The sequence below is a fragment of the Lepidochelys olivacea genome, assembly GCF_965140295.1.
Source record: "Lepidochelys olivacea isolate rLepOli2 genome assembly, chromosome: 26".
In the NCBI taxonomy this organism is placed as follows: domain Eukaryota; kingdom Metazoa; phylum Chordata; order Testudines; family Cheloniidae; genus Lepidochelys; species Lepidochelys olivacea.
This window is the reverse complement of record NC_140436.1, coordinates 5311043-5333128: the sequence shown is the minus strand read 5'-3', so window position 1 is coordinate 5333128 and position 22086 is coordinate 5311043. Positions and strand designations below refer to the sequence as shown.

At 51.6% G+C, this 22086-nt stretch overlaps 2 protein-coding genes across 5 annotated transcripts; one reads left to right on the top strand and one right to left on the bottom strand.

Moving 5' to 3' along the window:
* Positions 1-3346: 3346 nt before the first annotated feature.
* On the bottom strand, positions 3347-12320 carry NPM2 (nucleophosmin/nucleoplasmin 2). Of its 4 annotated transcripts, none has more exons than XM_084615371.1 (10): positions 12049-12320; positions 10241-10324; positions 8797-8882; positions 7679-7798; positions 6781-6874; positions 6022-6155; positions 5296-5324; positions 4760-4796; positions 4056-4127; positions 3347-3422 (listed from the first exon to the last, which is right to left on the bottom strand). In XM_084615371.1, the coding sequence occupies exons 1-9, from the start codon at positions 12116-12118 to the stop codon at positions 4083-4085; spliced, it is 699 nt and encodes a 232-aa protein (XP_084471497.1). In that variant the 5' UTR covers positions 12119-12320; the 3' UTR covers positions 3347-3422; positions 4056-4082. The 4 variants fall into 4 exon arrangements, with proteins under 4 accessions (XP_084471497.1, XP_084471499.1, XP_084471498.1 ...); XM_084615373.1 differs by having other exon boundaries at positions 4760-4793; XM_084615372.1 differs by having other exon boundaries at positions 5296-5321.
* A 1851-nt stretch (positions 12321-14171) lies between these two features.
* On the top strand, positions 14172-21600 carry PBDC1 (polysaccharide biosynthesis domain containing 1). The gene is made up of 6 exons (XM_084615007.1): positions 14172-14256; positions 17108-17173; positions 18458-18517; positions 19749-19889; positions 20656-20767; positions 21217-21600. Exons 1-6 carry the CDS (start codon positions 14224-14226, stop codon positions 21312-21314), a joined length of 510 nt encoding a protein of 169 aa, XP_084471133.1. The 5' UTR covers positions 14172-14223; the 3' UTR covers positions 21315-21600.
* Positions 21601-22086: the final 486 nt, after the last annotated feature.

Here is a 22086-nt window from a genome sequence, read left to right as displayed (position 1 = left end):
GCTGTCTGCTAGGGTATAAGCATTTAAGAGAGGGGCATCTACTGCTTCACGGAGAAACTCCAGAGCATTATGGGGGTGATCTGTGCTGGCACCCCTGCTAATGGCAATGAAGATGAATGTTTTACAGTGTAAGGGGTGCCAGCTATCCCAAAGCACTTCACAAACTGCACCAATAACAGGCTCCTTCACTGAAATGCAACTGCATCTGGGGTGCAGCATCACAGCTAAGCCACACACAGGAAAGGGGCAGCAAGGGACATTTTGGCCAAGGATGGTAGGGTAAAAGTTTGGAAAAGCTTGGGAGGGGAGCTTAATATCTGGGTTGGATGGTCTTGTACCCAAAGCAGAAGGCAGGACTCCTGCTTCTGGTTACCCTGCAGGAGACCCTCACTGTGCTACGCATCACTTTCCGCCTCTGCAGCATGCAAGTTTGTCCTGGCATGGCTTTGGAGTTGGTAGGGAGGGGCTGTCAGGTCTGCTTAGAATAGAAAGGCAGATGCTGCGGCCATTCTGGGTGACCAGCCCTGCACTTCTAGAGCCAGGAACCCACTTTACTGTGTCCCTTAAATGGAGCAGATGGATTTGCCTCTGTGGGTGACCTGGTAATTAGGGGAGCACATGATGCCCCAGCTGGCACAGGGGGCCTGGTGCTGCTGGAGATACTAGCTGGGGTTATCAAAACAAGACCCTGGCCAGTCTTGCTTATTAAAGAAAGATCCCATGGCACGTTGGCCGAGAGTTGGAGCGTTACCTAGCTGTTCCAGCCAAAGTCACGGGTGATTCTAGGCAGGGGCAGTGGATTCTTCACTGCCTATTTTCAATGGTCAGATAGCTCCACTCCCCTGCTGGGAGGGGCAGAGATGGAGCGGAGAGTGGGGGTCAGGCTTGGGGCCATAGGAGCCAGCAGCAGAAGAGCAGTGGTGGCTGTAAGTCAGGCCTGAGGGGACACTACGGGTCCATCTGCACTCCACTAAGAGACAGCCCGGCTCAGTCTTGGGATATGGTACTAGAACATGGGCGTGCAGACGTTTGGGCTTGGGTTGGAGGCCCTGTGAGGCGGTTGGGTGTCAGAGCCCAGACTCCAGGCCGTGCCCCACTCAGCTGACTCCGCCTCTGGAAGTGGGTGCCAGGGGGTCTTAGTGGAGAGTAGCCATCCCCAACAAAGGCCTCTGAAGGGAAGTGGAGAGCTCAGGGAGCCCTTACTCCTTACTCTCACCCTGTGACACAGCAGCACCCCCAGGCCCCGGCTCCAAGCAGAGATGGGGTGGCCCAGCACTGCAAGCTGAAGACCACCCAGCATCCGTGGCCATCCGTCTCCGGGACTGCAGAGTTTTTATAGCCCTGGACAAATTGGGAGCCTGGCCAGCAGAGCAGCAGTTGGATTCAGTATCTGAAGCCTCTGTTCCTGCTCCCCACCCCCCAGCACTAAACCTGTCACCACCTCCATCAGGCTCTCGGCAGTCAGACCCCAGCTCACATGTTAAGTGGCCCCTATTTAGCTCCCCTCCTGCAGATGCAGTGCAGGGGGGGAGGGGGGAGACCAACTACTGCAGAAGCAGCTAGGCAGAGACCACCTTTTAGACAGCCACTTCCCCACAGCGCTTCTGCTGCACATTCCATGCAGGACAGCAAGGGGGCTCAGTCAGGCTGAGCGGGGAGGTTTGTGCACGGCCCCATGGGATCAGAAGTAGGTCAGGGATGGCTGAGGGGCAGGCTGCCCTCTCATGGTGGGGTCCCCATCCCTGGTAGGAGAAGCCCTTGCATTAGGCAGATGGCACCCAGCCAGCATAGCCCTGTGTGCACATTGCTCACTCTGCAGTCCCTTCCCTTTGTACCGCTCCCAGGTAGGTCATGTCTGCTGGCTGCCAGTGCAGCCCCACGGCCCTGGGCACAGACTGGCCTCTGGTGCCTGCCAAGCAGCAGGGGCTGCCCTGTTCCCTAGGTGTCTACTTCCTAGCTGCACAGAGTGACAGCCCATGGGAAAGGCTGGCATACCCCACACTGACCTCAGTCTATGGCTGTAGCAGATGCTGCCCCAGGTCTTGACAAAGATACAGGTGAGAAAATCTAGGTTATTAATAGTCTGAGCTGGCTCCCGGGGGTAGAAGGAAGCTGGCAGACTAGGAGAGAGAGGGGAGTCTGCCCTAGCAGTCTCCAGTCACCACCTGAGCAGAGACCAGTGCCATCTCTGGTGCTCTAGCCTGGCAGGGTAGGGTGACATTTCTGAACAAGCATAGGTGCTGGAACGAGGGGTGCTGGGGGTACTGCTGCCCCCCTGGCTTGAAGTGGTTTCCACCATATGCAGGATTTGCAGTTTGATTCAATGGCTCTCAGCACCCCTGTGAAAAAGGCTGGCTCCCTGCCATGAGCTGGTTCAGGATCAGAACTGGAGTGAGTTTGAGGCTACGCATTGTTACCAAAGCAGATGGGATGTCTCCATGGAAAACGAGAGAGATATATAGCCGCTCACTTAGCCAGCATCCCTGCACAGCCAGAGGTGCTGTCCCAGTCTCACTGGGCTCGGAAAGAGCTGGCAGACGTTCATTCACCCATGAAACTGCATTCCATGCTCCGCAGAGAGCTGGGAGCCCCCCCGCAAACCTCTGCTGCTGAGCTCTTTCCTTTTGCAGTGCTGTCCTCTACAGCACTAGAGCAGTACTACGCTGCGGGAGAGAGCGGCCTCTGGGGCTACAGGGCCTTCACTCCAGCAGAGCAGCCTTTTGCCACAGCTGATCAAGCTGCTTTGCAGGTCAGGACTCCAGCCCAGGAGGCTGGAAGCTATTTCTCATCCTGAAGAGGAAGGGTCTAGAAGATTTAGCTCTGGCTTTTGGAGCATGCAGCAGGAGAGCCGTCAATGGCTAATCAGCAGTTTCTACGGGGTGTTTAAGGTGTCTTACACTGACCTGCTATTGTTCACGCAGGTCATGCCCCTCCACTTGATTTGAAGGGGGAAATCTTAGGTATTCTCATCACGTGACCCAATACAAGCTGGGCAATTGTCCCGACAGCAGAACACCCACTGCTGTTGCTGGTTTGGTAGATGACCTGCAGCTGAAGCATTAAGGCCTCACCTTGCTGTCATTGTGTCTGAAAACCTCTTACCAACTATGCCTGCAAATCCCAGGCTATGGGGAGATATTGGAACATGGACGGATCCCAGGTGTGCAGCCAAGACTAGACTATGGCTAGAATTTGAAGCTGCTGAAGGAGGAAAATCTGACTAGTTGTGGGGCCTGAGTCCATCCTGAAATTCTGGCTTTGGCTCCTTGGAGGCTCTCGCTCTGTCCAGAGGTGCCCCACCTTCTTCCAGGCTTAAGAAAGTGAAACCCAGGGTGCAAAATAAAAGGCCCTTTATTTTTTTTCCTAAAGACATTTACAGAAAACAGCACCAAAAAAATCTCTGGTCTCTTCCGTATCAGGCCCTAGAAGGCAAGGGGAAACAGAAGTCAGATCATAGCATGGTATAAGGGCAAAGTCCTGGAGCACTTCTGTGCCAGATGAGTTCTCTGGAGACAAGTCACTAGTTTGTGCCTCCCACAAAGTTACCTTGACCCACAGATCGATTCCAGTTGGTTCAGAGCCAGTGCACAGTAGGGACATTTGGGTAGCTTCAGAGCAGTGAACGACACAGTAAGTCAGAGCCTGGGAGTCCTACCTCTAAGCTCCATCCCTCGGCTGCTAGACCATTTTGCTGGCAGCTAGATACTATGCCAGTAGCTTCCTGCCTGAAGGATTCTACCTGGTGTATTATCCCGTTGTGTTGTAATCCTTAGTCCTCTCCCTAAATACCCTTCCCCAACTAGGTGGCATTTGATTAGCCCTTTTCCCACCAGCCCCACTAGCTGTAGCAGGGGCCTCCAGCATTTGCCCCAAGAGAGGACAATGGCGCATCCAGACGGTTATGGTTCCTCTAGCCTCTGCATGCCCGGGGAACTTGGGACACGATATTGGTCTCCCCGTGGCAGTACAGCCATCAGCTCTCACCTCCGTAGCAAAGCCCCATCTTTGGTGGCTTGCTCGACTCAGCCAGCCTGGGGTTTGCAGAACAGCCTTACCTTGTAGACCCCTCGCTGCAGATCAGTCTATTTCTTCACTGCCGGCTTTCTCCCTCTGCCAGCTCCTCTTCCCTGCAAAGGGAACGAAGCGAGGCTATGGCTTTAGAGTAGCACGGGCCAGTGGCTAGGCACCACCAGATTCCATGGCACCTACTCACTAGGCCAAGGTGTTAATGCAGAGCTACTCCGCATTGCTCCCACAACAGCACATGGCAAGTGATTAAATATTAGAACTAGACCACAAGAGCCTAATTCGCGAGCATGCAGATCTAAGCCCAGGTTTAGTTATCCATACGCCTGTTACTTATTTTTCCTGCCAGGGTCGTGTTTTCATGTTTGACTGTCTGCCCTATTTCAGGGTTTGTCAGCTAATTAGAAGCAGATAGCGGCATGTGACAGGCACCCACCAGCTGCTAGAATATTTGATACACATTTTTTAAGCATGTGATTTAGATAGACAGTCATTTGCAGAGTGACTTTTTAACCTTTGACTAATACTAGTCAACCAGCGAATCAGAGATAAAGCAGCCACAGATGAAATGGAAACACGAGCCCCATGCAGAGCAGAGGGACAGCTTTAAAAGCCACCTTTGCTTCAGAAGAGACTTCCACAGCGAAACATTTCTCAAGCCAGTATTAATACTATTCATGTTTCTCCCTCTGTTTGTCCCAAGGGGCACAGAGATCACTGTTTGGCTTCTTACCTTGCTGGGAAGGACATCATCATCAGAAGGAACACTGCTGTTCAGAAGAGAAGGGAAGAGAAGCGTTGAGATTAGATTCACTCCTGGAAACTCATGCCAGACGTTCACAGATCTACCTACAGGTACTGAGCTTCTGCCTCTCCCTGGGACAATCCAGCTGCTAGTGTTTAGGTTTTAGTATGAAGCTACTTAACCCTAACAAATGGCTTTGGGCACGTGTGACGGGGATAAGGGCATGCCAGCGTTCCTCTGGGATTTCCCATAGCAGTTCACAGGACAGTTATCCCTTTGCTATTTACCAGAGTTAGGTACCAGTGCAGCACTGCCGTGACTAGCCAAAAGGCTGGTATCTCCCATAGACCTGGAGGTTAGTCAATGTCACTGTGTTTCCTGGCCTATGGAATTCTAGTCCCCTCTTGCCACGAGATCCTTAGCTTCTACCTGTGCCAGAGATCGGTCAGGCGGTATCCCCACCATCTCGTCTAGAGGGTGCTATCCAGAATCTGACTGTCTCCCGCACCATTGATTATACTCACTTCTCTTCCTCTTTCTCCATCTTCTTCTTCTGGGAAGAAGAAAGATTGAGTTAAATTTGACAAGGCTAGCACAAGGTCTAAATGACAGGTGGAGAGAGGATGTTCTTTTGAACTGCCCGAGCATAATTCTCTAGAGTAGGAAGAATTGTGTAGCTTGTCCCTACAGCAGGAAAATGGGTTATTGCACAGGCATAGATTAGCTGTAGCAGCAAGAAAACTGTCCATCTATGTGGGACTTTCCCAGGTGAAGGGAGGGGTCCAAGCACCATATAATACATTCCAGAGATAGCAGGGACTTGGAAGCTATATGCCCACCACTGAAATGCAGCCACCTCTGGGCTACAGTAGAGCTATTAAACCCTCAGCAATACTATGCAACAGGTTAGCATCGAAGGATGGGGTGTTCATTTGATGGTGGGGGTGCGGGAAGGAGAGGTTAGGGAGCAGAACATTACATATAGTTAGCTACACTAATACCCCCAGGACTCTTGGGGACAGGAATACAGTCTTCAGTGGCCACAAGCACTCAGGAGTCTCCTGTAAGATTCCGCAAGATTCCAGCTAGGCCCAGGAGACGAGTTCGCTCTACTCTCTCCCTGGTCCCCTCCACACCCAGGGACAGATTCAGAACCAACAGGTTCACCAGGGAATTAGTGGTGCCACCAGGGAGGAATTGGGCCATGTGACGGACAGTGGTTGCTCCTAGCTTGACCGTTCCTGCAGTACCTTGGCAATGCTACCCTGCTTGTTGGAAGCTGGATGCTTGATGGCTTTGGGGGGAGAATCCTCCCGAGATTCTTCTTCCTCTGCCACTTCCTCCTCTTCCTCCTCCTCCTCATCCCAGGAGAGATCTGGAACCACTGCAAAGCAGAGCAGCCTGGGCTCAGAGCAGTTCACACACCCTTAGAGCAGCTATACACGCTGCTGCCCGTATTGGGGGACTCACACACTTGGTTTTATTCGGGGCCCGATGAGTGCGAGCCAGAGAAGCCGCAGTCAGTTGTGGCAGAAGTGCTCCCCATTCCAAGGGGAGGGAGTCCTGACGCTAACTTGAGCCAATTTTGGCCCCATTGCGAACTTAGGTTGCTGCACAACTCAAGTTACCTAGATGTGTCGCTGAGGGTTAGTGGCTTCTTGGTAGGAGTGGGAGTCTTTAGAAGTAGCCACTATCCCCAGAGCACACCTGCCAGCCATCCTGCCTAGAGGCAAAGGGTAGGGCAGAGGGAAGAGAACCTGTGGTTAAGAGGCATGCAGTGCCCCTGCTCCGACAGTGGGACGTTGTGCCCTTCCCGTGTCTGGAGATGGTGGAAAGTCACTGAATTCCCAAGGGGGCCAAAATAGGCCCTGGCCCTGGGGTAGGCCTTGGACATCCTCTAGGGGGCAGAGTAGATCCCTCAAGTGCAGCTCCCATTGGAGCCAATGGGCATTGCATTACGTTTACACCAGGCTCAGATCCCCTCTTCCCACCTCGTGCCGTTCGCTTACATGTAACATGTTGTCCGGTGATGTAGACTGGGCCAGAGCCAGCTCTCAGCCTGAAGGTGACAGGAGGAGTCAGCTCAACCCCCACCATGGTGGCCTGGAAGAGATTAATGTCACAGGTTATATGGGCCTTCAGCTTTCCCCCTCATCCTCCTGCACTGCACACAGACACAAGTGCCATAGCCTGCCGGTAGGTTCCCCTATGCTTTTCCCCTCCTTGGAGACACTAGGGCTAGTTAATTTAGAGACAACACAGGACTTGGACTTATGCACGGCTGAGCATTATCAGTGCTGGATTTTCAGTGTCCTGGCCTGTTGGGAAAGCTACCATCTCCCCAGCGATGGTCTTTGTAAGCTCTTCAGGGCAAGGATTGAACTGCCTAGAAGGGCTGTTAGCTGGGAAAGTCATCACATATTGCTGACTCACTGGCCAGCGGGGAAGCAGCAGTGTCTGGCTGATAACAGGTTATGCTGCATACTCAATTAGAAGCTATATCTGGAAAGCAGGTGTGCTTTGAGGCCCGACAGGATCTGAGAGCAGGTCTTCAGGAGGAAGGGGAACTGAAGGCACACTTATTTTGCCAGGGGCCGAAGGCTGAGAGGGTGCACTCAGCCTTCAGCTCATGCATTTTTTCCCCCTCTCGAAATGGCTGTTGCCACATCAAGCTTCCCTTTGCTATTGCAACCTGTCCACTGCCCAGGGCAACATTTGGGTTTGCTCCAAGTCTGGCCTTTTTTAGTGAGCTAAGCCAAGCTGCAGGGTTCTGTCCACAAGCCATTCAGATCTTGTGTTTTTGTTCAGGCCCATCTCTGGTTGGGCTTTATGTTTGATCAGAGCTAACCCCAGTTCAGTGTCGTCCCCTCCACTAGAATCCTTGGAGACTGATGAGTGGGCACTCACCATTGGCAGTACTGAAGGTTTCAGAGTTGCTAGGGGCACAGGCGTGGTGTCCTGGCTGTCCTCGGCTGGTACAATCTCCACAACATTGAACTCATCTTTAGCTTTTTCTCCTAGGCAGATCTTTGGGTGAAAGCATGAGTCATCAGCACCCCTTTAGTGGCAGAATTCCAGCAACATCCCTGAAGGCACCAACTCTAGACTTCTCCCCCCGCCAAACTTCAGACCTGGGAAGGAGGGTTCCAGACAAGCCTATAGGGCTCTAGCCTAGGGTTGGCCTCATCCAGGTTCTCAGGACCATCCCTCTGGGGTTGCTGTCCCAGGAAATCTGGGAGGGTGCTCCTTACACCCTGCCAGCTGTCCAGTTTTATGAGCTCAGGTGGTGTCTTGGTATTTTGGGTCTCAGAGGTGGCAACCCTACTAAAGCCTATAAGCCAATAAGGAAGACGCTGCCGCTGCTCATTAGAGCTCCAGCACACTTTCTGCCAGGCCCAAGGGCGAGTGGGCTTCCTCGACTGACTGATCAGGGCAGCCATTTACCCTGGCAGAGATCGGGGTGGGAGAATTCGGGCCTATCTTCAACCCAGGGAGGAGTCACCCAGCACAGGCTGCTCTTCCACGGCAGCCATTGTGGACATGAACACAGGAGCAGACAGTGGGACACAGAGCATAGATACGCCTCTGCAAAACATGCCCCTCCCTTCTATGACTGGAGCAGGCCAGCCTTGTAGGTGCTGGTTGCACTGAATGGACTTGGGCAGGCTGGCCTGGTGGCAGTGCCCTTTGAACTACCAGGCAGAGACCCATGGTACAGGTGCTATCGGACCAGTAGTGTCCACAAGCATGAATGAGTGCACTGCCCCAGGCAAGGGAATAATGAGGCTGTTCTCTTCTGTCCCTGCAAGGTTTGCATGCCAGATGGTTCCAGGAGTGGGACTGGTCATATCTGAACATCATGGTACCTAGATTAGGGATCTTCTGTTCCGCTCCATGTCCTTATATTAGCTTCCAAGGCCAGCTTCTTGCTCTTGCTGAGCCTGTGCTCAGCTACCCACTTCAAACACCAGCACCCACACCCTGCCCGATAACCCTCTACGGGCAAGGGCAGGCCAGGTACTCACGGTCCGCAGGGCCAGCTGCTGCTCATACTTCCATTCGTCTGGGATCTTGAACGTATAGGTTTGCGTCTCATGGTTTAGTTCACATCCTGTGAAGGCAGAGGCCCCATCAGGTCCGCTCGGCCCACCGCCCGCCCCATTCTCAGCGGAGATAGGGCTGAGTCACATCTAGGCGGAAGTGTCGGAGACGGTGCTTCCACCACACCTCCTTTTTGGTAAGGGGTAGGAGAAGAGACAGGAGAGAAGCCGCTAATACGTAAGTGCCCCAAACTAGAGGCAGGAGTTTGGCTCCCCAAAGCATCCCTCTGCTTCTTGCTCCTGTCAGGCAGGTTGATATTAGAGCCAGAACACTGTCCCAGGGAGCGGCCACAGGTATTGACCAACTGGAGCCAAGAGATGCGTACGACGCAGGGGAAGAGTTCACTTCCTAAGAGATTATGGTGGGAGAAGGAGAATTGGATGGCTGTTTAAGGCGGTACGAAGTAATTTGACTGCTCAACTCAGATTAAAGAGGAGACGGTACGGAGATGATTTTCAGGCAGATGGCTGTCCTGGTGACCACAACAAGCTAAGCACATCCTCATCTCCAGAGGAGCACGCTCTCCAGATACCTACCACTGGAGCATGCCTCCAGAGGGGCAGGTTCTCAAGGGTTCCAGTTACTTGGTTGGTCACCGAGAGGCAGAGACTCACTGCCCCTTGGAAGCGTGGTTTCATTTCAGCCAAGGGCTGTGATTGTCAGGGGAGCCATGCAAGATACTCCCTGAAATAGCCCAAAGCCATCTAGTTATTACAGCTTATATTGCAGTAGCACAGAGGCCGTAGTCAGGCCCTGTTGTGCTAGGCACTGTACAGGAAGACATAGGGTCCTCCCTGCCCTCCTGTGTTTGTAGTCTAGACCAGTGGTTCTCAACCTTTCCAGACTACTGTACCCCTTTCAAGCCTTTGCTTTGTTTTGCCTACCCTAAGTTTCACCTCACTTAAAAACTACTTGCTTACAAAATCAAACGTAACAATACAAAAGTATCCCAGCACACTAGTACTGAGAAATTGCTGACTTTCTCATTTTTACCATATAATTAAACATAAATTGATTGGAATTAAATATTGTACTTACATTGCAGTGTATAGTATATAGAATAGTATAAAGTCATTGTCTGTATGATATTTTAGTTTGTATGGATTTTGCTAGTGCTTTCTACGAAGCCTGTTGTAAAACCAGCCAAATATCTAGATGAGTTGATGTACCACCTGGAAGACCTCCACGTATACCCCTGGTTGAGAACCACTAGTCTAGGCAACAAGATGCAACAGGTGGACACACGAACAAGCAGATGGGAGGCAGGACAAGTCAATGGAAACGTATTTCAGCTGCATTCATGGCTCTTAGTCACAGTATACACAGCAATTATGTTCTCAGTAACAGTCATGAGAGACAGGTTCTTACCCCAGATTAGAGACACTGGCTTCTCAGATTTACTGTTGCTGTTGGCACTACTGTTAAGAGCCATGGTTCCTAGGATTTGCTTTGCTGGGAAGGAAGAAGACATTACTCAGAGTGTAGTCTTTACTAAGCTAGAAAACTTTGCAACAGCCCCACTGATATAGGATTTAAGTTTTCCACAGAGTTTAGGCCAGAAAGAAACATTAGATCTTTTAGTTTGACCATTTAGTCTGTATCATACAGGCCATTCAGTTTTTACCCAGTTACCCCAGTACTGAACTCAATAATTTGGGTTTGACTAAATTTTGTCTGGATCTGAAGAATATACCATTCCCATCACAGTTTTTCCCAATGGTAAATACCCTCACTGTTCATTTGTGCCTTGTTTCCAACCAGAATTTTTCTGGCTTCAGCTTCCAGTGATTGGGTCTTGTTATGCCTTTCTCCACAGGATTATAGACTCTGAGGACCTCGTATTTTCTCCCCATGACATTACTTAAACACTAATCAAGTTACCGCTCAATCTTCATTTTGATAAACTAAAGAGATTGAGAGACTCAAAGAGCACAAGAGACATTTTCCAGCCCTCAGATCAGTATGGCTCTTTTCTGCACCATTTCTAGTTTTTCCAACAACCCCTCCCCCCATTTATTTTGGAAGTTTAAAAAAGTTTACAAATCCTTGCCAGGTAACTATCAGAAACAAAAACAATCATTGTAAAAGTGAACTTTTGTTTAGAGAGACATAATCCAAGGATAGAATCACCAGATCTCTGTTTAACAGGGTGTTACCATATTACAGAGTGAGTATCATTACACCCATGTCATTTCTAGTGATTTTATTCAATTGAGCAAAATCTCTGTATGCACCTTTTTAACACCAGAACTGGACACTTAAACACATTGGCGTTTAGCCAGGGCACCAGCAATTCTTTGCGGCAGGATCACAACAAACTGTAGTAGCCATTGTTTATTAGCAGAGTAAAACAAGAGCAACAAAGGGTCCAATCCCAAACACGCAGGGACTGATTGTAAGTGGTGCCAAGCAACTATAGAGCAGATGACTTTCAAGCAGAGTTGAGGGTGCTCCTCAGCAGCCCGAGAAGTCAGATCCTTAACATCAAGAGCATTGCTATTGACTTCAACAAGACTGCTCACCCTGGCCCGCATTTATCACAGCCACTGAGATATAGCAAGATACTCATCTCTTTCATTGCTTGCTAAGAGGGAGTTACTCTGCTGGTCCAATGAAATCAGAGCCCTGCTTTCCCCCAGCACTGGCAAAATACAGTTCCATAGCATCACTGTTGTGTCCCTGGTTATTGCTAGGGGATACCCTCTCCAAACATCACAGTGTTGTGAGCCTAATCCCTTTGAGTTCCTACAGCAATCCTACCAGGACATCCTGAGCACTAGCCACACATACGAGGACAGCAAATCTCTGCCTTCCAGGAGACATTTAGGACACACAATACAGTACCCTCAGGTTACATCTCTCCCAAGGACATAGACCTTGCTAACTGCCAGAGGAAGCTTTACAGGAAAAGTAAGTGTTTGCTAACATTTGTATTTGATAACTCACTTACCGAGCACCACCTCACTCACACAACATAAAATAGTCTGCTAAAGGGACTGTCGCTAACACCCCCTGCAAACAGAGACCCTGCCCCTCAAGCCGCTTATAAAGTCAGATCAGGTGAGTGGGCTCAATACTTCACCCAATCAGCCTCAGTCTTGTTGCTAGAAGCTGAAACGTGGCCTTAAGGAGGAAGAGCCCTTTCCCTCCAAAGAGAGAAAGTTCCACAAGCTTACCCTGGCCGAATGCAACTGTGGAAATCAAATCTTGGTCATTAGCATCTGGCATGTCCACAGCACTTTTCATGTTGCAAATACGTCACAGATACTAATGAGCGAAAGAAACCCACTGATCAAAATCCCAGGTCTCCCACAAGAAGGGAATGTATAGAAATCAGTCAAGGCCTCAGTTCTGTCCGCTGATCTTCATGTGGGCGAGAGTCTGTTTGTGTGGAGAAGGTTGCAAGATCCAGGCCAGTAAGTCACTTCTTTCCTCATTTAGAAAATGAGCCCAGAATCAGCTATGCCGAAGTCGGAGGGACTCTAGGCTGTTTGCAGCAGTGTAACCTTTGTAGTTCACTCGTTATGATGTTGGACTAGAAGACTTGAGTTCTAATCCTGACTGTGGTGCTGTGTGAGTTTAGGTAAGTCACTTTTTGTCTCTCCTACCAGTTGTCTGTTGTGTTTATTTGGACTTTGAGCTCTTCGGGGCAGGAGCTGGTTCATACAATGTATGTATACAGCTGCAAGTATAATGATCTGGGTTTGGAGCCCCTAAGCCCCCCTGTAAAACCACTAACAGGTAACAATAATACTGAGATTGTAAACTCACTGAGTCAGGGGCTGTTTTTATTTTTATTGAATGGCACCAAACAGCACATAGTAATAATAATAATTGTGTCCAAGAGTTTGGTCAAAACAGCACCTTATGGGAGCTACACTGTTGAACTGAGCAAAGCCCTAGGAATAGGGTGACTATATTTCCCCAAGTGAAATGTGACTGGCTGGCCTGAGTGACTCCCCATCCCCTTCTCCCTCCACCTCCACACGGGGCTGGCCCCAGGGGACCCCACCATGGTGCCGCTCTCCCAAGGCTCCCCTGAATGTTCTTCCACGCCCCCCTATGGGGGATGCCTAGAACAGGGCTTAAAAAGGGGACTGTCCCAGCCAAAACAGGACATATGGTCACCCTGCCTAGGAATAGGGCTTGGTATGGAAATTGATTGTACAGAACCAGCATAGCTTTGTATAGTGTGGTTACAGAGATTGCATGGGAATTATGACATACTTGATTTTTGTAGGTCTCACAAAAACAATGGCTGTTGGGCAGTGCCTAATTTGTAATGAAAGAGATGCTGGAGCTTAAGCAATTTTTTTTTCTTTCATAACTGATGCGGCAAGCCGAGGTACCAGGGCTACGAACTACCAAGGTTTAGAGGTGCCGGGGCTCAGCCTTGGCATGGACTGGCACAAATTAAGCCCTGCTGTGGGGATCCTTTGCTATGCTTCCTTTTGGTTAGTTCTCAGCAGCAGAGTGGGTGGGTTAGACATTTCAACACAAGGGAATATTCTTCTCCCATAAAAATGGAGAAGACTGTGGCATTTGGGCCTGAATTTTGACAGCACATGGCCCTGTACTTTGCAAAAGGCCCAGCCACATTAGGGAAGAAATACCGGCTTTGTAATTTACCGGTATGTGTGTCTGAGAGAACCCTGCTCGCGGGTGCGTGATTGCCTTCTGCAAGTCAAAGGAAGCAATTGCAATTAATACAACTGCAAGTACTGAGAGTCAGGTGTAGCCCACCTGGTACAGGCCAGTGTTTGGGGATCAGAAGTAGGGGGATAGAGGGCAAGGTAGGTTTGAAGAGGTGCTGTGGCTAGTGCACTGGCTTAGGATTTAAGAGAGACAAGTTCTAAACCAGCCTCTGCTGCTGGGTAACTTTGGGCCAGTCCATTTCTCAGCTCTTTGCCTCAGTTTCCCTATCTGTTATGTGGGGATAATGGGACCGCCCTCCTTTGTAAAGTGCTCTGAGCCTGACTGCCGGAAAATGCTCCCCACCAGCTGGGTGCTATTATTCTTATTAAGGTGGGAGAGGGACCCTGGTGTCCTGGGGGGAGGTTCCTGGGATGTGGGCAGGACTGGGACCTTGGGGTCCTCGGGACAGGGCTGGGGGCCCCAGGCTGTGATGCGCCGGAGCTGCCGCCAGGGGGAGCCAGGGGGCGCCGCAATACCACGCAGGCATCTGCCCGGCGAGAAGCGCGTCAGGCACCACCCCTCCTGCGCATGCGCCCTTCCCGCCACGCTTCCACGCCTCCGAGAGCGGCTGTGCGCATGCTCAGTGACCACCCTGGCCGGGCAGCTTCCGCTGGGGGCGGAAGGGGAACGATGGAGGGTCAGAGGTCACAGGCAGCATGGCCGCTGCAGGGGCCCGCCTGGGAGCCCGGGTGAGGAGAAGCGAGAGCTCCGGGGGGGGAGGGGGAAGGTTTGCTGATGGGGGGGGGAGAGTCGAGCTCCGGGGGGGAGGGGGAAGGTTTGCTGATGGGGGGGGGGAGGGGGAAGGTTTGCTGATGGGGGGGGGAGTCGAGATCCAGGGGGGGAGGGGGAAGGTTTGCTGATGGGGGGGGGAGTCGAGATCCAGGGGGGGGGGGGAGAAGGTTTGCTGATGGGGGGGAGAGTCGAGATCCGGGGGGGGGGGGAAGGTTTGCTGATGGGGGGGGGGGAGTCGAGCTCCGGGGGGAGGGGGAAGGTTTGCTGATGGGGGGGGGGGGAGGGGGAAGGTTTGCTGATGGGGGGGGGAGTCGAGCTCCGGGGGGGGAGGGGGAAGGTTTGCTGATGGGGGGGGAGTCGAGATCCAGGGGGGGAGGGGGAAGGTTTGCTGATGGGGGGGGGGAGTCGAGCTCCGGGGGGAGGGGGAAGGTTTGCTGATGGGGGGGGGGAGGGGGAAGGTTTGCTGATGGGGGGGGGAGTCGAGCTCCGGGGGGGGAGGGGGAAGGTTTGCTGATGGGGGGGGAGTCGAGCTCCGGGGGGGGGGGAAGGTTTGCTGATGGGGGGGGGAGAGTCGAGCTCCGGGGGGGGAGGGGGAAGGTTTGCTGATGGGGGGGGAGAGTCGAGCTCCGGGGAGGGAGGGGGAAGGTTTGCTGATGCGGGGGGGGGAGTCGAGCTCCGGGGGGGGAGGGGGAAGGTTTGCTGATGGGGGGGGGAGAGTCGAGCTCCGGGGGGGGAGGGGGAAGGTTTGCTGATGGGGGGGGGGAGTCGAGATCCGGGGGGGAAGGGGGAAGGTTTGCTGATGGGGGGGGGGGGAGTCGAGCTCCGGGAGGGGAGGGGGAAGGTTTGCTGATGGGGGGGGGAGAGTCGAGCTCCGGGGGGGGAGGGGGAAGGTTTGCTGATGGGGGGGGAGAGTCGAGCTCCGGGGGGGGAGGGGGAAGGTTTGCTGATGGGGGGGGAGAGTCGAGCTCCGGGGGGGGAGGGGGAAGGTTTGCTGATGTGGGGGGGGGAGTCGAGCTCCGGGGGGCGAGGGGGAAGGTTTGCTGATGGGGGGGGAGAGTCGAGCTCCGGGGGGGGAGGGGGAAGGTTTGCTGATGGGGGGGGGAGAGTCGAGCTCCGGGGGGGGAGGGGGAAGGTTTGCTGATGGGGGGGGGAGAGTCGAGCTCCGGGGGGGGAGGGGGAAGGTTTGCTGATGGGGGGGGGAGAGTCGAGCTCCGGGGGGGGAGGGGGAAGGTTTGCTGATGGGGGGGGGGAGTCGAGCTCCGGGAGGGGAGGGGGAAGGTTTGCTGATGGGGGGGGGAGAGTCGAGCTCCGGGGGGGGAGGGGGAAGGTTTGCTGATGGGGGGGGGGAGAGTCGAGCTCCGGGGGGGGAGGGGGAAGGTTTGCTGATGGGGGGGAGTTGAGCTCCGGGGGGGGAGGGGGAAGGTTTGCTGATGGGGGGGGAGTCGAGCTCCGGGGGGGGGAGGGGGAACGTTTGCTGATGGGGGGGGAGAGTCGAGCTCCGGGGGGGGGGGAAGGTTTGCTGATGGGGGGGGAGAGTCGAGCTCCGGGGGCGGGAGGGGGAAGGTTTGCTGATGCAGGGGGGGGAGTCGAGCTCCGGGGGGGGAGGGGGAAGGGGAAGGTTTGCTGATGGGGGGGGAGAGTCGAGCTCCGGGGGGGGAGGGGGAAGGTTTGCTGATGGGGGGGGGGAGAGAGTCGAGCTCCGGGGGGGGAGGGGGAAGGTTTGCTGATGGGGGGGGGAGTCGAGCTCCGGGGGGGGGAGGGGGAAGGTTTGCTGATGGGGGGGAGTTGAGCTCCGGGGGGGGAGGGGGAAGGTTTGCTGATGGGGGGGGGAGTCAAGCTCCGGGGGGGGGAGGGGGAAGGTTTGCTGATGGGGGGGGGAGTCGAGCTCCGGGGGGGGAGGGGGAACGTTTGCTGATGGGGGGGGGAGTCGAGCTCCCGGGGCAGGTTTGATGGGGGGTTGAGCTCCGGGGGGGGTGTCTGGTTCGATGATGCGGGGGGTCGAGCTCCGGGGGGGGGGGGGGAGTTTAAAGTGTGTGTGTGAGGAGGGGGCGGGTTGCAGATGCCAAGTGGGGGAGAAGCCCTGGGGATGGATTTAGAGTCCTGGTGATTATGAAGCCCTTGAAAGGGGGGGCACACAGTCCTGGTTGTGGGTGTGCATGGGGCTGCAGAGCCCTTGTAAGTAGGGTTCATGGTGAAACAAAGGCTTTATGGGGGGATAGAACCTTTGAAGGGCAGAACGGGGAGTTTGATGCCTCACAGGAGCACCGAGGGGGGAGTTGTCTCCTCGGGCGCTGTCCTTATGTCACATGCCTGTTTGCTGCCTTCCAAAGGCAGAAATTTGCTCTGTAGGTGAATTTTCATTGTGTCTAACTGGGGCTGAGCCCCACAGTGCCCATTAACCCCTCAGGCACTAGAAGGGAGAGCAAAACGTGTACCTCTATCTGCCCCCCTCCCTCTGGACGTCACCCAGGCATAGACTAGCTTTGCACGTATGTGTGGGTCTCGGGGGACGGGGTCTGCTCTTTGCAGTGAGGAGTAAAAGGAGTGCATGCCCTGTACAACTGTCCTTTGCTTTTATGTTACGCCCTTTCCCCCTCCTTTGTGAATTATAAACTCTTCAGAGCAAGGATTCTGTACAGTCTTCTGCACCCTGATGATGCTTGTTTGACTCCTTGGGATACAAATTTGCCATTTGGTTGTGCTTATTTGTTTCAATACAACTTAAACCCACCCCACGTTCTCTTTATTTCTTTGTGTGGTTCCAGTTGTGGCTCTAACAGCAGCCATCTCTCTTTGTTTCACGTGCAGGGAGCCGGTGAAGCTGTGGCAGCAGCCCATGCACTGTCCCCGCCAGCTGAAGCCTATGGCAATGATGTGAGTATCCCCAGAGAGAGCATTGGTGAGGGGCCAATAGGGCCGTCTTTCTGCAGGGCCAAGAAAGATGTTGAATAGGAGCAGCACTTAGTTCTACGTTCATTGATGTGTAGTAGTTACATCATGAAACTGAGACCTCAGGGATATTTGAGCTCCGAGTTGTTCCAAGCTGTTGCCTGAAAGTGTGTACTCTGGGTTTTTTAAACTTCCCAGTCCTTGTGTTTGATGCTTTCTCAAATGAATACAAAGAATCACTTGTGATTGCTAAAGATCCCATAGCTTGGCAGTGTGTTTGGTGGGTAGACAGGGGGACGCTTGCCCTGTCAGTGCCCATTTGGATATGCACAGTATTTCAGTCTCCAAAGCTGTCAAATGGGCACTTCTCACCAGTGCTGTATTCCCACCAGATCCCATCCCCCTGTTTTATTTGTCCCATCTAAACTCTAACATGAATAACTACAGTCTGCCTCCACTACAAATTTAATCATGTTGAAATATGGTTGTGAAACATGGAGATGGCTAAAACCTGGTATAAAGTAGCTTATTCTTGCCTGGGTGGACAAGAAAAAACTGCTACCCATGTTAGGGAAATATTTTCTAGCCTAGGTGTGTCTGCTTATAACATTGTTCTCTAACCCAGTTATAACGTGGTCCCTGTAGGCAAGGGGGGAAAAACATGTTCAGACATGATGCGCGCTGAAACATGTAAACATTCGATTTTTGTCATGTAGATAGGGCTTAGGTTTCCCCTATGGTTTCATTTGTCTGTGTTCTTTTCCACTTCCTGTCTGTTTGGCAATCCTGTACAACTACCGTACTTCCATGTGGGGTGACTAGATGTCCCGATTTTATAGGGACAGTCCTGATTTTGGGGTCTTTTTCTTATATAGGCTCCTATTACCCCTCATCCCCTGTCCCGATTTTTAACATTTGCTCTCTGGTCACCCTAGTTCCATGGTTGCATTTCAGCGGTGAGAAAGTGTAATTGATGTATAGTTTGAATTGCATCTTAAATTGATAAGGCGCTTTAGCATAAAAGCAGCCCTCGAATTGTATCTCCTCAGACTGATGCTACTCTTGCAGCTTTCTTCATATGTTCAACAAGCCTTCCCCTGTTTGAGACAGGAAGTGGAAAAGAACATAGACAGGAAATCATAGGGCAAACCTAAGCCCTATCTATGTTACAAAAACTGTCTGCAAATGCTTAGGTAAGGGAAGGTGCTGGACACAGAGCCAGGTCAGCATGTAAGGTGATGTCACAGCTTTTTCTCTCTTTCTTTGCAGCCCAACATTGAAATGATCTGGGCCATGAAAGCGTATCAGCACGCTGAAGTCTATTTTAATGTAAGTCCACAGGAAATTGCTGGTCTTCTAGCATAAATAGACATGACAGTGGGGCTGAGATGGGACTAGCATGCTTCTTGGGCTTTTTCTTTTCTTTTAATAAAAATAACCCACGGATATTATCCTTGTAATAAGCCACTACCTGACTGGTGTATTTCACAGTCTCTCCAGAGAGAGGCCTTGGACTAAAATAGCAGAAGGGGGCTCAAGGTCAGGATCGAGGGGCTTTGGCACAGCTATGTGTGGGGAGCCCAGGGCTGGAATAGCAAGGAGTGCTGTAGACACCAGAAGCCACTTTGCTTCTAGCCAATGAGTTCTCTTTTCTGTGGGCACTGGAAATGAAGACTGAGGTGTGGTAATTTTGTGAATGTGACTTGGTCAGTGAGGGGGAAGTGATTATGTATTGGTTTGTAAGATTTTCCCTTATGAATGTATTGATCTAATAAGGGGGCTGTGAGGAAAGCAACCTAACAAATACTGGGTTGGGGAAATGACAGGGCAGATTCCAAACCAAAGTTCGGTAGTGCTGAGCACTGCGGAGGGAAGGGTTAAAGTGATGGGTTCTTTAAAAAAGGGAGTGATCAAAGAACTGGGTCAGATCACAGTGCCAGGGCCTAAAGCAGGGGAAAGTGACAGGTCCAGGTCAGATGAAGGTAAGTCTCAGCATCAGGCTGAACATTCATATAGACTGCTGATTGTTTTAAAGTCACTTGTACCATTTGCAGCGCTTCCCGCTTTAGCTCCCAGCAGTTTGCTCTGAAATGCTTCTGTGCTGAACAAATACTTTGCTTGAAGAAAGCTGCTTGGTTGCTGGACATCACTGTTCCTGGAGGGAACAGAATTGCAGGGTCTGGCCCTAAGTCAGGCCTGCTGAGGTAATCACGTGGGGGACTGCAGCCCAGGGCCCAGTCTGAGAAAGTGAACCACCGAGAGATGTGACTACCTGGGGCAGAGACCTGAAGGGTACAGTCAGCTGTAAGTGATAGACACTCTGGGCCAGACTTTGGGAGAGCGCCCTGTACTGAGGCCAGATTGTCAGAGGAAGGGCTTTTGTTAAAATCTGGCTCTATAAGAGCAGGTAGCACCTGCTTTGAGAGAGGGAGGGAGTGGTAACTTGGTTGTCACTGTGTTTGAAAGCCCTATGTATTTTTCCTCCCATTCAGCATAAATGCTTCTAGTGACCCACCCCCCTGCTGCTTGTCTTGTCTCATTTAATCTGTTTCCCTTACAGCTTATTTCCTCTGTTGACCCCAAGTTCCTGAAACTTACAAAAGTTGATGACCAGATCTATGCTGGATTTAGGAAAAGCTTTGGTGACCTCAAAATCGATGTGCTTGACCCAGAGGAGCTCAAATCGGAACCAGCCAAAGCGGTCAGTGCTTTATATGTATGTGTAACGTCACCCTTGGGACTCAAACTGTCCATGATATTGGTGAGCTTCTGGATCTGAGTGGTTGTGAGGGCGAAGTCCCTCTCTCTGTAGAGGAGAGCATTTGTCTAGCCAGAGGGGAACTGGATAGTGGTATTCAACTCAAGAGTAAAACAAAAGCTAAGGTGCTTTCCGGCTGCTGTGAAAGGGGAATGGAGATTAGAGGAAAAACTCTGGCTGCTATGTAGTGCAAGCAACATGCTTGCTATTCTCTTGCACAAGTGGTCCCTGCTAACCTGAGGCTCCTCTGTTAGTACCCTGTTGTGTACTAGATTTGTACCTATAGATCTCTCGCTCCAACCTGGGGTTGCTGGCATTGCACTGTTCAGAGAGACTTACCCAAACTGAAGCCCCCCACAATCTAGCCCTAGCCAGTGCTATTCATTGTTTCATGTTCTCTTGTGTATATAAATCTCCCCACTGTATTTTCCACTGAATGCATCTGAAGTGAGCTGTGGCTCACGAAAGCGTATGCTCAAATAAATGTTAGTCTCTAAGGTGTCACAAGTCCTCCTTTTCTTATTGAGGAAGTGTGGAAGTTATTCCTGAGCACCAGCTCCTTGGAGAAACCTTGGGCAGGATGTCTAGGAAACCCTGCAGTGATTCTGGCCTCTGCTCACTCTAGCTGAATCCAATGGTCTTGCCCCAACAGTGGAGCTCCCTAGGCCATTGTAGGGAGAAGGCTGAAAGTTATCTTTGCTCTCTCCAGAAATGGCGCCCCTTCTGTATGCAGTTTGATGGGGTAGTTGAAGACTTCAACTATGGCACCCTGCTCCGTCTGGACTGTACTAAGGACTACACGGAAGAGAACACAATATTTGGTAAGTACGTACCTGTGTACACCCTCCTCTTCTCAGACCTGGGCAGTGTAGACATTAAGGCTTGCTCTGTGCCAGGGAGCTTGCCAGCCCCCAGAGCATTTGGCTGGATCAGGATCTCTGGGTGCTTCCAGAGTCCCTGCTGTAGAGCTGGGAAATCCTAGCTCCCAGGGCAGCCTACATGGCAATGCTGTGCAGGGTGGTGTGAATAAAGCTTATGTTCGAAAAAAGAAAAGGAGTTGTATGAGCTCACGAAAGCTCATGCTCAAATAAATTGGTTAGTCTCTAAGGTGCCACAAGTCCTCCTTTTCTTTTTGCGAATACAGACTAACACGGCTGTTACTCTGAAACCTGCGCTTACGTTCGAGTAAGTCTGTGCTTTGTGGATGCTGGGGTCTGTCAGGTAAATAGGTCTTAACCTGCTGTAAACAGATTTTTTTTCTTCGTTTCAGTCACCAGGATCCAGTTCTTTGCTATTGAAACAGCTCGTAACAGAGAGGGCTATAACAATGTTGTTTACAGCCATGCCACAGAAAGTCTGTTGCTGTAGAGAGAGGACTATCTGCATGAGGACAGGGATGGAAATACTTTACTAGCCATGCATGGAGATGGATAGGAAAGGTGAGGAGGAAGATTCCCTGGTGCCAGGAGCATTCATATAAAGTGGACTCTTACGCAGGGGAGGGAATTCAAGGCATGTGAATTCATGCTGGAGGGGATAAAGAACAAACAAGATTTGGGCTTTAATGTGAGAATTTGTCTGCGGTGCTCTTGTGGCAGCATTTCTGCTATGTTAACTGCTAAGCGCCCTGTAAATAAATGTTACTGTGCTGTAATGGCTTAATTCCTGCTACAGGAGGTGGTAGAAAGCTAGAGCTGTAACTGGTCTTAAATTTGACCTGAGTTCATGAAAGCAGTGTTAGAATCTAGCAGAGCAAATGATCCTGGACACTCTCCCTCTGGGGAGAGACTACGTAAATGCAAACTATTTTACAGGATAAAATACTGACAAATTTTTACTGAGCTCTTACCTTCATCTCTAGTAGATGTTGTTAAAGCTAATGACAGCCAAGTGCCTGAATGAGTTTCAGGCACAAAGGGTAGATTTCACAGATTGAAGAGCAGGTACTAGGCCCACTGTTGACTTGATGTGAACACTCCCCTCCTGGGATTGGCAACAGAAGGTTGTGTATTGTATAATGGCTACTGGTCTCACCTTGGCTGTGGCAGCCTGGGGTTTAAGTCCCTGCTCCATCAGCAGATTGCCATCTATTGATTTAGTTTTGCTGTTAAAATACCTCCATCCCTAGCAGGGAGACAGT

What these genes read in the sequence shown, in the direction of transcription:
- NPM2 (XM_084615371.1), bottom strand. Translation starts at nt 12,118, where the DNA reads ATGAAAAGTGCTGTGGACATGCCAGATGCTAATGACCAAGATTTGATT. An exon ending in AGCAGGGTAGCATTGCCAAG is followed by an intron (nt 5,325 to 6,021) that starts GTACTGCAGGAA and finishes TCTTCTTCCCAG; the next exon opens with AAGAAGAAGATGGAGAAAGA. An exon ending in ATGATGTCCTTCCCAGCAAG is followed by an intron (nt 4,128 to 4,759) that starts GTAAGAAGCCAA and finishes TTCCCTTTGCAG; the next exon opens with GGAAGAGGAGCTGGCAGAGG.
- PBDC1 (XM_084615007.1), top strand. Translation starts at nt 14,224, where the DNA reads ATGGCCGCTGCAGGGGCCCGCCTGGGAGCCCGG. An exon ending in GGGCCCGCCTGGGAGCCCGG is followed by an intron (nt 14,257 to 17,107) that starts GTGAGGAGAAGC and finishes TTTCACGTGCAG; the next exon opens with GGAGCCGGTGAAGCTGTGGC. An exon ending in AATCGGAACCAGCCAAAGCG is followed by an intron (nt 19,890 to 20,655) that starts GTCAGTGCTTTA and finishes TGCTCTCTCCAG; the next exon opens with AAATGGCGCCCCTTCTGTAT.